This window comes from Synchiropus splendidus, chromosome 18 (assembly GCF_027744825.2).
Source record: "Synchiropus splendidus isolate RoL2022-P1 chromosome 18, RoL_Sspl_1.0, whole genome shotgun sequence".
NCBI lineage: Eukaryota > Metazoa > Chordata > Actinopteri > Syngnathiformes > Callionymidae > Synchiropus > Synchiropus splendidus.
Window position 1 is genome coordinate 10,767,255 of NC_071351.1, and position 13,535 is coordinate 10,780,789.

A 13,535-nucleotide genomic window follows, 5' to 3' on the forward strand; every position below is an offset into this window, starting at 1 on the left:
GATTTCCATTTGTGATCATTTTCAAGCCCCTATTTTAAGAAGTCTCGCCGCTTCATCTGATCCTCTTGAAGATTCTCGGCTCAGCCGTGAGCACTGTATGTGATATATAAGGCCTCACTTTCATTTGAGCTTCACATTACACTGACAGGATGTTTGTCTTCTCCTGAGCTCTCAGTTTTTCCTGTTATTCATTCCAACTGAACTTTCATTGTGAAAGCCTTAGATGCCCGTGTGTTCATTCATTACTAAGGTTACAAACACCAAATCAATATAAATGTGAATATATAAATATAAACGCCCCGTTATTTATTCATGAAAAAAATATTGTAAAAAAACATGTTTTGGCCATTTCCCGCCTGTCCTGAAGGGGGCAGCAATGTATTGGGTTATGCATTTTTTCATCTTCTAAAAAGTAAACTCATTTCACTAGCTGTGAGACTTTGTTGTTATAGCAGAACGTATATATTTTTAATATTCACTTTTACTGTTGTGGTTTCTAATATAATTAGGGCGTAGCTTTATTGAATTTGAATTAAAATAGCAGGTCAAAGTCAAAGTGCAGGCTTATTTTTCAATTTTCTTACTTGCACAAACCCCTAGTTTTGATTGACTTCAAGAAATGTTGGATGTGTTTCAAACTGAAAAAAAATATATAGTTTCAGCTGAATTGATGTGTGCGTACAATGACATAGGTTTACTCTCATCACTCTTATTTCCAGAAAGCTGAGCACAAAGTTGGACTTTTGTTGTGTTTAAAGACAGAAATAGTAACGCACAATGTAATGTTACTGAAAAAAAAAAAAAAAAATCAAAATTAAGTGACTGCAAACTTAAGAGGTGGGAGGGAATTTTCAAGTGTAAAACATAAGAGCACTGATTTAAATAATATAGAAATATGTGCTACATTTAAACAGGGTGAAGTGAAGGTGACCATGATAAAATAGAATCCAGATCTGTTATATGAGAGCTTACAGGAACTGTTGCTGTGCATTATGGAACCTGCCGTGTGCATTTATCAGCAGTAAAATGCTCTGAATCTAAAAGTAATTTGAAAATGAATATATTCATCAAGTAAAATGGTGGAAATAAAACACAAAATGGATATTTATTGGGATTGAATGCTATAAAACCTGGCCTGGAAAGCATGGCAAGCAAGGAGATATAATGATTTAAAAGGATATGCAACGACTTGCAAGTCCACGGCAAATTCTACAGTCGTTCATAATGTCTTACAGAGGCGGCAAACTTTGTCCTCCAGTGAACGTGAGTCATCCTCTAGAGGCTGTGAACCTTCTATCTACCCCTGCCAGTGAGTGAGTGGGGACCCAGAGTCAGGATCACGGGTGTTTATGAAAAAAAACACAGCCAAAATGCAATTTAAAGACAACACCCTCTTCGTCTTCCTCTTGTATTGACTTTATTTCAATACATACCTCAAGAAAACTTAACTGACTGTTGGAACTGTGATATATTTTCTGGACTGAAACAGCCTTCACACTGGACACAAGCCTTTTTCTCCTTCAATGTAACTCTCATATCTCTGATGGTGAATCTATTTCTTCACCTCTTTGTCTCTATTGGCGCTTCCGGCTTTCAACATCACTGTCAGGAAGTGTAGCTATCAATTGTCAGTGAGTGTGTGTATGTGTGTGTGTGTGTGTGTACACTCTCACCCCAAGTGCTTGGTCTTCTTTGTACTGAAGGAAAGCGTTGGTTGTTCCCTTCTTAGCCATGCGGATTCGAGCCAAACGTACTTTCTGTTTGGGCAGAAACACACACAAAATAGCAGAGTCAGCACATAACATCTGATGCGGAACATTCTTGTCAAGTCGGACTTTCTGTATTTTTGCTATTTCCAACGAAGCATCCCAGATGATTTGGGTTATCACGAAGTGAACTTCTGAGCTCATGGTATGATGGACAACCCCTCGAAGGGAGAACCTTCCACCTTTTAACTCCTACATTAAAAGGATTATTTCCAAACACAGCCGCCAGTTAACACTTATCTGAAGCTTCCTATGGGCATACACCTCTGATACGGTGTGCAGGGAATCATTTCCACTGCTGTACAGGCAGAAGATAAAAGCCTAATATTATTACAATTAAATCACCCAGCCACAAGTTTCTTATATTTCGTGGTGGTTGTGCAGGGTTTAAAAAGAAGCCGCTGGGCTGCAGAGTCAACATCACAGATCTAAATGATCCATGACAAACCTGCTGCGCTCTCATCTTATCTGCGCGCTGGTTCTGGTGGTAGATCCGGCTGAAGTTGGACACGATGACAGGCACCGGCAGGGCGATCACCAGCACTCCGCTGAGCGAGCAGATGGACCCGAAGATCTTTCCTGCGATGGTGTTGGGAACCATGTCGCCGTATCTGCAGGAGGAGACAGTGACATTATCAGTCGAACAAAGTGCCGTGAGAGTGGCTTATAAACTGAGTTCAGCAGATCATACAAGAAACAAAACCATAATGGAGCATTTTTCAGGGGGGTGGATTCCCTCCAGGGGTGATGAGCCTATGACACTGTGTAATAACAATCCACTATTATTATTATTATTAACAATGGAAGCTGAGCGATTTTCCAAGGCCAACTTTTCAATGGCAAAAACTGCACTCACCTATAAGAAGAAAACGGTCCTGAAAAACACTGAAATGTTGAGGAAAAGTGAGCATAAATCTTGTATCACTTCATTACTATTTATAAGTTGCACTCAGATCATAATGCAACATGAAACTGGACCCATGTGGAGTGTAAACATGTGCGATTGACTCGGTGGAAGAGTTGCAGCAGTGACTTATTACAAGCAGATGATTAAATAATCCAGCTGTAAACACACACACACACACACACACACACACACACACACGTAGCAACGGCCTTCACCTTTCACTGTGCCCAGCCATTAATCACAGGTAGTGAGATGGTGAGGAGGAGGAGAAGGGGGATTACAGAGCGGGCAAGTGGCCAAGGTGGTTGTTTCTCTCAGTTGGACCGAATAAGTGAGAGATTACTGCTGCGCTCACCCACATCCTTTGAAAAAAAGGTGCTTTAAGGGTGCTGTCTGGTTAGAAATCAATGTCTCAACGTGACATGCAAGAAGGGAGGCTTGTTTCCACTCACTGTTTACATGGTCCGACTTCAGATGTGAAGCTAACATCAGCCAATAAGTGATTTCGATGGCTCATCTCTGCCTCACTTCAGATGTAGCACAACTTTTTTTTTTGAATGCCCGATTTTTGCTGCAGATTCCATTGAAAGTTGCCATCATTTATGGTTCTGGAAGTACATGATGTATGTACGCTGCTTCTGCAATTTAACTATTCCCAATATTTCATTTGTGTTTTGACCGCAACAAAAACTTCACAAAACATCTTGTGACAAGTGACTCACTATTTCCATTTTCTTTCACCTATAGGATTCAGTTCTCAGGTCAGTACTTCCCTTTTCCCTTTTGCTTTTCCTTACTGAATTGTATTTCTATATTAAAGTACTATACAAATAAGGCAGGTTGCATTTAAAAAAATAACACTATCAATGAGGGAGAGTGAAGCTGAATAATACAAAACTTTCAGTGCGGTTCATGAGGAACTGTCCTGTAAAAGAGAGAGACTGAATGAATCAAAATCTTGCTGAGCACGGTATGAACTATGACGATAAAACGATTGCCTCCTTTTCTTAGGCATTATCTGACTGATGTGGAATTAAACTTCCTTTATTCAAAATGCAAATCAGTGCAGACTTTACAGCAAATCAGATATGCAGGTAATGAAGTGAAGCGCTCCGCTTGTCGACCAGCACTGAGGATTATGTCCGCAGAAAAGGAAGTCGCCCTTCTCAGCTGTACTCATGTTAACTTTACAAATATATTCCAATGCAGATCACACTGGATCGATCTTACATTTCTCATATTTGAAGATGCAAATTAACATGAAGCCTCAAATTTAGTCTGTAGCAGATTATTCTACACTGAGGGATTTGGATTTTTCACCTGATCCTAATCCCTCATTGTGTTTTTTTTTTTATCTCACCAAGAAGACAGAATTAGGTCAGAAATTGTCATCTTGTCACGTGCTGAGCAAGTTTGGCTCTATAGCTTGACACGCATGAAGCCTGGTAATAAAGGTGTTACAACAGTGAATGCTACAAAACTACAAACAATTTGAGCTGAAATATTACCATTACATTGTGCATGCTGGCGACTTAACATTTGTATTTTAGAGTGCCGAGTTGGGGGACAAGTTGGAAAGCAAAAACAGGTCATTCTCCCTGGACCTGCAGCTTCCTCAGCCGACACTGGTATTGGCAGCTGGGAGCAGATCGATGAATAACAGAGAGGCGCTGAGGAGCAAGACCCATCTGTAATTGTTGGCAAAAACACAGCAAGTAATTGACACAGATGTCAACTGGGGCCAAACAGAGAGGATGAATCTGGACAAAGGGCCTCAGTGTTGGTGTTTAAAGTTGGGCGTCCACTCTGTAATACATTTGACAAGATAGCGAGTGATGTGCAGCTCCTGTGAAAGCCAGAAGTGGAGACAAATCTCACTGCCCTCGCTCGACCATTAGCATGGGGGCGCAGATTATTATGAAACAAAAGTATTATCAAGTCTCATGATCTCAAAGGTCCTCAAGATTTCGAGGTTACTCCGATTACATTTCAAGTAATTCACTAAAACATACACCAGATGTCAACGTGCTGCACAGCTGGAACATCAACCCACTGTGCTGTAGTTTATAGACTGTTGTAAAGCTTAGGACCGTGACACAGCTTCTTCTTGTTTAGCGGAAGATGGAAATGAAAAAAAAAGCAAATTAAATTGTATTTAAATGTCTCTGTTGTAAGGTCTTCTTGTGTTATGTTTACGAGGGTTTTGGCTCAGCTGGTTGAAGCAGAGTGCTTTCCATGTTAAGTGACTGCCACGGTGTTTACTTGGCACGACTCTGTGGCAGAACGCCGGGAAGCTGTTGAAACAAAACGCCAAACTGGTATTGTTTATTCGCATGCGTGCGGCAGCTTACTGGTGTCTCTTTGTTGGTTTATGCAGCACAAGTGACTTAGGAAATTGGTTTGTTCATAAAAAATCGATTTCAATTTTTCATGTTTGGACCAGAAATACTATGTTGAAAATATGTTTCATGCAACAACAAGCAGATTGTAGAACATAGAGGTGAATTTGACTAGTTTAAATTTGGGGCGCTGATATCTGCATGAGATGATGTATAACATTAAAAGCCTATAAAACTGTGAATGCTATAAGATAACATGAAAACAATCTTTATTAATTCCATATTTTTTTCAGAAAAAATAAAGAATAAATACTCTACTTCTTAATAAGGACTAACTCAAAGTATTACACAATCTAACAATTTATTATTGGAGTACTGAATTAGTAAAGCAAAACCAATAAAATTTATAAAAAATACAATATGTCATGTATATAAATAAAAAATGTGACTGACTGAAAATAATTAAATGACGGCTTTAATACAAACAGCCACAAAACCATTGTTATAATAAGACAGAAATACAGTGGAATGACAGACAGTTTGGTCTGAGGAGCAATAAAAAGCTCCAGTGCAGGCGGGTGAACCAGCAGCACTCCAACATGAAGACCGACGACCAACGCTGAGGAGACTACACATTATGTTAGTGTCACTGCTGCAGCACAACACACTCGCCTATAAAACATCCTGTTGTGTTTTATCGTCAGCGAGCTCCGATAAATCTGCAGCAGCCTTCAGTCCACAGCCCATTACGCACAATCCACCTTTAATGGACAGTAAATTAGTTTTAATGCTGCTGCTGCCTGCACACTGTGTCAGAGTTCTCATGTGCTGTTGAACTTTCTTTGTCTGTCCGCTTACAATGAATGGCTGTGTTCACTCGGGCGCAGTTGTGCACAGTGTGAAAGCTATGTTATTTTAGGGGATTCAGTCCGGGACATAACAGAAGTCGAGGAAGTCATCCTCCCGAAAACATTGTGTACAGAAACTTGGTCGGCTCCAATCCAATACGTTCTGTGTCTTGACACGAGGACATTCACTGCGTTCAGGTGCTACATGTTCACTGTATCACTGTCTACAGCTTTCATAAACTTGTCACTGTGAACAACAGCCATTAACAAAGCAGCCCGCTGGTCTCTCCATTCATTCCCCCTTGACATGAGTTTCTTGAAAACATTTGTGTTTGCTGAGTGGATAATCCAGCACTATATACCCCGGAGGTACACAACCTAATGCAACCTATTGACGACACATGTACACTCTACGTGTACACAACTATTTATTTGTACAGACCTGATTTATTTATAGAACATAGGAACACAGACGCTTTATTCATCTTGCTCACTGACCTGAAACATCATATATAAACCAGCAACACTAGCATGCTACTTAACCTCACTCTCCAGCAGGTTTTGTAAACACTAAGCAAGAAAATACTTTGAGGGTCATGCAACCAAAGCTTGACTTCAGTTCACAGAGGAGTCAGTTGTAATGTGGGAGTTCTTGGCTGCAGAGATATTGATGATGTGTGTGCACGTCTGCATGTGTGTGTTTATCACACCGAGTTAGTTTGAACTTCTAATGTTGAATAATGGATCACAGCTTTAAGGGGCTTGTAGCTGGTTGGGAGTGAGAGAGAGAGAGAGAGAGAGAGGAGGAAGTTAGTGTAAATTTAATACCCATATATTCATCCCGCTAACACATGGATGAATTTTCCTTCCTCTTTCTTGCCCTTTCTCTTCCCTCTTTAATCTGTCTTTCCATCTCCCGTTTCTCTCAACCCCCCCGCACCACCACCACCTCTCTTCGGTCATTATCTGCAGCTGCAGGAGCCAAGTCTCCGTTCTGCAGCGGGAGTGGAGGGAGCAGGACAACAAATCGAGTGGTACCTTGAACCGGAGCCAGAGAAGTGAGACACTGGATCAGAGGGGGAGATAAACGGAGGGATGAGGTTGATCGAGGTCAGATGAAAGGAAGACGGGGAAAATCGGTGATGATTTAGTGTTTTTGTTTGCAGTAAATCAATGAGCAACAAGGACCCCGTCCGCTCATTTTTTTTAATAAACTAGACTAGTGTGGCGGTGGCTTCAGAAGGTGGATGAAACCCATCTGAGTGACGCTCTCAATGTGGCACTTGTTGACATCGGGAGTAAGTTGAGAGAATGAGTGACTGTCATACAAAGTCTGTGCAGTACTAGTTTAGAACACAGGAAGATGTGGGGGAAGAAGATCTCATTATATGTATAATAATAATAATAAAATCAATGAATAAATCTTGGATATATCAGGGAAAAAAGAAAACCTAATAAATATTTGGAAAAATGGAAATAAATAAATAAATATATGATGGAAATGAATATATATATATATATATAAACTGAGCACATAAAAAAAATCTTCAAAATATTTATAGGTTTGTCAAAAAAAAAGGCATTATAAAAAAACATTTTGGGAGCTGTAATGTAATGTACAAAGAAAATACAGCAGGAAAGTAAAGTCTTCAGCATCAGGACCAATTTACAGCTACACACTGACCTCATGAGGGTCAGGTGAATACAGGCAAAACCGATAGCGCTGCTTGTTCTCACCCTTCTTTTGCTTCTCACGACTTTTCCCGGCAAATTTCACACTCACCTACGCTGAGTCGGCAATGATTCTGTACATTGAGTCACAAAACAAGGACATCTTGACTCCCCTCAAATAAGAATAGCCTCCCACCAAACTGTCTTCCGCACCACACTGGTTCTAGAATTAAAGTCACAGCCAGCTGAGGGACCAACAATTGTCAACATTACCACTCACTTGTGGATTAAATACTGGCTTGAAAACCCCTCAGGAGTTCCTTGATAAAGATAAAATATACTGAAAACTTGAAAACTCATTTTCAACTTTTTCAGGGACTTATTCCCTGTGTTCTTCAGTTCTGAGACGCTCAGCTGTCAAAATTCTGAACAGAACATCGCACCTTGACACCTCCGTCTGGCCCCGTCGGCTGGTTCACCTGTGCCTCCAACAAGACGTAAAGTGAAAGACAAATGTCCCTGTGGAGGACATCATGACCCAAGGCTGTCCCAAGCACCGATGATGAGCCTCTGAGCAAGGCCTTCCAGCGGCCTCCAGCTAAGCAGCAGTCTCGCCTCATAATAAAAAATAAAAAAGCAGTTTTAGAAAGGAGCGAGCTCTCTGAAGGGGGGTGGGTCAGCTGGGTTATTCTGAGCTGTTCTCTCAGTACTTTAAATATTTCATGGTCTGGATTATGTCATCATGCAGCGAGCCAACACTCGCAGGGAGGGAAACACTCAGGGAAGATTGTTACGGAGGTAAGATGGAGACACAAAAACCGTGTCGTCAATGTACTGTTACTATTACAGTGAAACTACGAGACAAGCGATTTCTGATTGGAGCAGATAGGAATCCATTAGGAGCCGGTTCGGCCAATGGAAACTCAAAGTGAGATCCTTATCGCTGGCCTGTAATTGGCCAGCCGACCGATCTGGATCTGATCCTGGGACAGACAGCCAATGGTAATTGGTTTAGAGGGGAGAGCAGGAAGGGCAAGTCCTCGGCAGGGTGATCCCTCCATCACAGCAGAGTCAGAGCCATTAAAAATTCACCACTCAGCAGAGTCAAATTGGAATTTGAGGCTTTTAGATTTGCAATGCTGATGGAGCCGTGGTGAAGGGAATGACTTCAAGGATCGGGTCCTGCATTTTACACTTATTACAAACCCTCTGACGTGTCAAATGACGGCAACTCCTTCAAGGTCTATCCAGGAAATTCAAACTCCATTTGACAACACACAGCAGATTCATGAGTCAAAAGTCATGTGGGCTTCAACTACTGAACGATCAGAACAAATACAGAATTAAACTCAGTTTCTAGTCGAAGAAACTTTGAACCAGTCAAGCAGAGAGCGAGCCCCCAGTGTTGGCCATGTTAGTTGTGAAAGGTAACATATTATTGTCTCAAGAAACATCACCCAAAATGCAGCTGTGTGAGCCAATATAAAAGCAGGGTTCTCCCCAGAAGAAGGGGCGTCTCTGCCACGGGAGCGAGTTAGTTACGGGCTAGTTTTTGCCAAAATCTACACGAGGAAATCGGCAAGTGGAGGAGGGGTAGTAGACCATCCAGTTAAGTAAGTCTCAGATTTGTCCCGAGGCTTGAGCCTGTCCTTCTCTGGCTGCAGAGCCAATGTTGGCCTTCATCATAAGCATTAGAGCGTTGCTTTATGAGGTTGAAGTTACCCACTAAAAACACTGACATTGGGCTTGTCAACTGAGCATCACAGCGTGTTTATTTATATGTCAGTTTAGAGCTCATGAGTTAAAGCTAAGGGGCAAAAACATGCTAAATAGTGGAAATATAACTCGGAAAAAAGCACAAATCACTCACCTACTGAGCCTTTTTAACAATTCCACAGCCGTGAAATCAAGTTAAACCCAGGTGACCTGTGTATAACTGCAGTCATTAATGCAGATGAAGGTTCCTTTTTATCTTCAGGTCCACACGAGCTGCGGTTCATTTAGAAAAGCCGTTAGTGTCACCAGGTAAAATGTAGCTGCGAGATGTGCTCTCTCTCGTGGCCATGCTTCCTCATCAGGAGGAGCAGAATGACAGAGCAAAAAAGACATAGCGATTTAGTAAACAAGAGTAAACAAACACTTAAAGTGGCGAGAGCCAACTGGCTTGTGAGAACAGAACCTCACTCGCATCGTCTCTTGTTTCAGACCTGAGAATGTCGGACATCTGTCTCAGCATCTCACATCGGATGATGATATAAACAAACAAACCGATGGAAAAAGAAAGGCTCTCACCGCATTATGAGATGAGGGAGGCTGGGAGTGCCGGCGACTTTCTGCTTCATATGGTGGAGAAATGGCTGCAAATATTTGTCCGCTTTGATTGCTCTTTCAACTTTTAATTTCAAATCGGACCAGAAAGCTCATTGTCTTGTTAGAGGTCACCCACCTTCAGTGAAGCAGCTGGTGAAACGTCACATCCATCACATCATTTACATCAAACAGAAGTGATTTATCCAAGTGTTACTGTCCACTTGGGGCCTCACTTTATCATCAAACCCAAACTTGGCTCTACACTCCTCTTTATAGCTCACATCCATCCTTCAGAAGCTCTTCGGTGTCACCAGAAGACGAGTCCTGGCGACGGTTTTTCAAACTGAGATAACACAAAATCAAGTTTTGCTCAGGACCACATGAAAGAATATGTAAGATTCTGTAGCTAGAAAGTGCTGAGGCAGCATCGGGGCCAAGGCCCGGAGGACTCTCCGTCTGACTCCTGTCTGTTTGTATTTGGAATTGTTCTTCACAAGGGCAACCGTATCGACCGGACGCGTTCGCTCAACGCCCCAGTTTGTTTTACCTCTTTGAAAACTTCTATTCCTGGTGGCAGCAGCCGGCTGCTAAAAGCTCAATTGCTCATCTTTCTCTCGCCTCCTCCCTCCCTCCATGTTCTACCCCTCACCTTTCCTGCTCCTCCTTCTCCCCCTAAATCCTGCCTCTCCTCTCCTACTCAAGTGTAATCTGGCAGCCATGTTTATTTGATGGGGTGATGATGAAAGTTGCAGGAGGAGGGATGGTTGTTCTATGTTTCTCGACTGTTGAAGGAGATCTGGAAGCAAACTAAAATCATATCCCTCACATCACATTTCATATGTCTGCTTGCTTTTCCCTTATCTTCATGCAATTCATTTTAGAAAAAATGGAGTTATCAAATCCCCATTGAGACAATAAATCAGGTTGTATTATTCAAAATATCCCGAGGTGTCATGGTTGTCAGTGTCGGATTATACTCGAAGATTAGCGACAGAAATAGTCTGTATTGTGCATTTATTCTGGTGAAGACTCACAACTCTGGATCCAGTGGACAGGAATTTTGTGTCTATTTATGCAGTTAAAATGGAGGAAACAGGGAAATCTCTGCCTGGTTTTTATTTTTTATGTGAAAACAATATGCAAATAACAAAATGCAGGGGAAGAAAGAAGACCTTTCGATCTGAACTGCATTACAGGCCACGAACACAGGCACATCATCTATGCAGGCTAAAATACATACTATTCTGCAAAAATATTGAAAGCTAAAAAGAACTCAAAGAGAGCTGAGCTTTTCCTGAAATCTGGCATTTCATTATTTTTATTATTACATTTGTTTGAACTATATAATTTGATACCTTTGTGGCATTTGAAAGATTGTTGATAGCGATGAGCTCAATCGGACGGCAGGTGGCGGTAGCATCCCTGAACTCGCTTGCACAACAGATATGCTAAACAAGTGTGACTCAGAGAGGGATAAACACATCTGTATGGTTTTAACAATATAATAATAGTATGGGAATAAATCAACAAATCCAAATCTGATTATAGACCTATTGAATTTTCATTTTTCACCACAGCTGAAAGACAAATTTAAAGACGGCAGGAAGACCAGAGGCTTTGTGACGCAGAGGCAAAAAATAAGTTCACAATAAATAGACGTTAAAAACACAAAGGAAGCAAATAAAAGTCGAGTCACAGACTGACTCTATTCTTGGCGTCGCTTGATGTCAGACATAAATCGTCCCATCACCGAGCATCAAACAAGTATAATATAAGAACCATGATGCGAGTCTCCAGAACGAGTCCATGAGGTGAGAGGTCGGCCTTAGGTCAGCTATAATGATGAACAGCAAGGACAACATGCTTTTCTTTACGGCTCCTTGATTCAATTCTTGGACATTTTGAGGACACTGTGAATCATGTAAAACAGCTGAGTAATCGTTTTTAATGTAGCTTGTTAACAGTCATGTTTTCTGTTATATTTTGGGTCTAATATATATATATATATATATATATATATATATATATATATATATATATATATATATATATATATATATATATATGGACATTCAAAGGGCTTTTATTTTTCTCAATTCTCATTGTGCAGGTCTTATTTATGGAGGATCAAAATCAATGCAGTTTGATCTTCTCAGGTGGCCTCTCATCTATTTAAAGCACCGTCCTCTTTACATTTCTATTTAGATCTTCCATTAGTTATTGGTGAGCACAGACACTCAGACAATCTAATATCATAACAGAGGGGACGATGAGGCACGTTTCCGCTGACATCGGATACACGTCGGCTGGAAGGAGTCGTTTTCGGAACGTGCCTTATCTGGTGCTCAGGAGTTGTTGTCAGTGTGACCTCTGCTCAGGAGTCATCCTCTGGGTTGGTAATAGATATTTTTCATTTTTCCTCCAGATGCTATGACCTCCATCTTATGTTTTTGATATTGGTATTTTTCAGTGTCACATCCAAAACATCCATGAAGAACATCCAAGGAATTCAGCTTGTGCTGATGGATGGGAAATATAATTTTAAAATAATAATTCTGGTGCCAAATATAAATATGTAATTAGATCTTCTATAATATATCTATATCTTTTATAAGACCACTTAAACATTTGATTATTTTTAGTTTTAGTTTTTATTTGAGTCCCCCAAATAAACAGCCTCACTTTTGGTCCTATTTCTTTGATGTTATTTGTTATTCCGGGTAAAACAATTAAATATCGTATAGAATTTCTCCTCCCTTTAAGTTGGTAGTTTTTGCTGAACCTAAATTTAAGTTAAATCAAACACTTTTGTTGTTGTTCTTGATATTGTTTTCATGACTTCAGCTCTGTTGAATGAGCCATTGTTTTCTGATGCGCTGTCCGAGGTCCTGAATGAAGACTCCATCTCCTCGTGTCTCTCAAACAGTCTCTGATTTTCTGACTTTCTTCTTTGATTCAAAGCACATCAATCGCTCTGTTTTCACCCTAATTTCTTCAGCAATTAAAAAAAAAAATGACCATAACCCAAGAGACAGCTTGCGTCATGGCAAATCCCTGTAAAACTCTTTTCTTCTTTACATTAGTCCAACTATTGAGGGTGATATTAACAATATAAATGATGATAAATCATATTTTTGCATTTTTGTCCTATTGTAAAACAATGTGATTTTATTTATTTATTTCTTAAATCCTGTAATAATCCATGCCTGTCTACATTTAACGACTCAAAATCTTTTCACTTTCTTTCTAAAAGCTGCATCTTCATTTGGCTCTGATTTGCACTCTTTTCATAGTGAATCGATCGGGGTCAAACTACAAACATATCTGTAGTACTGTAGCGCGTCTAACTAATAACCTCTGTGTCACTTTGAAAACTCGGACACCCACATCCTCCGCCTCAGGCGCAGCGATACTCATAAGAATATTATTGTTCACTTGTGCATCTTATTTCTTTCTCTATTTCTGCCCACTGTTTTTCCCGATTTTCTGCCTCTTTTTTTGTCCAGTGTTTACGACTCCCACGCTCCGTAACATGCTCCCCCTCGCTTTGTTATTAATCATCTCAGTTTGTAGCTGAAAAGAGGCTCACGTTGTTTCAGCGCATCTCTAATGTGCTTTATTGTTCGTTTTGGCATAATCCTCCTGCGAGCATTTATTTTTAACACACTCGCGTTTACACATGTGGATATAATAA

At 40.6% G+C, this 13,535-nt stretch overlaps 1 protein-coding gene across 1 annotated transcript in view; it reads right to left on the reverse strand.

Moving 5' to 3' along the window:
* kcnd1 (potassium voltage-gated channel, Shal-related subfamily, member 1) overlaps positions 1-13,535 on the reverse strand; it is a 37,232-nt gene that overhangs the window by 3,816 nt on the left and 19,881 nt on the right. The window contains exons 5-6 of the mRNA XM_053850383.1: positions 2,215-2,377; positions 1,674-1,757 (exon numbers count right to left, since the gene is read on the reverse strand). Coding sequence (XP_053706358.1) covers positions 1,674-1,757; positions 2,215-2,377 — 247 coding nt within the window. The remainder of the gene's footprint in view (positions 1-1,673; positions 1,758-2,214; positions 2,378-13,535) is intronic.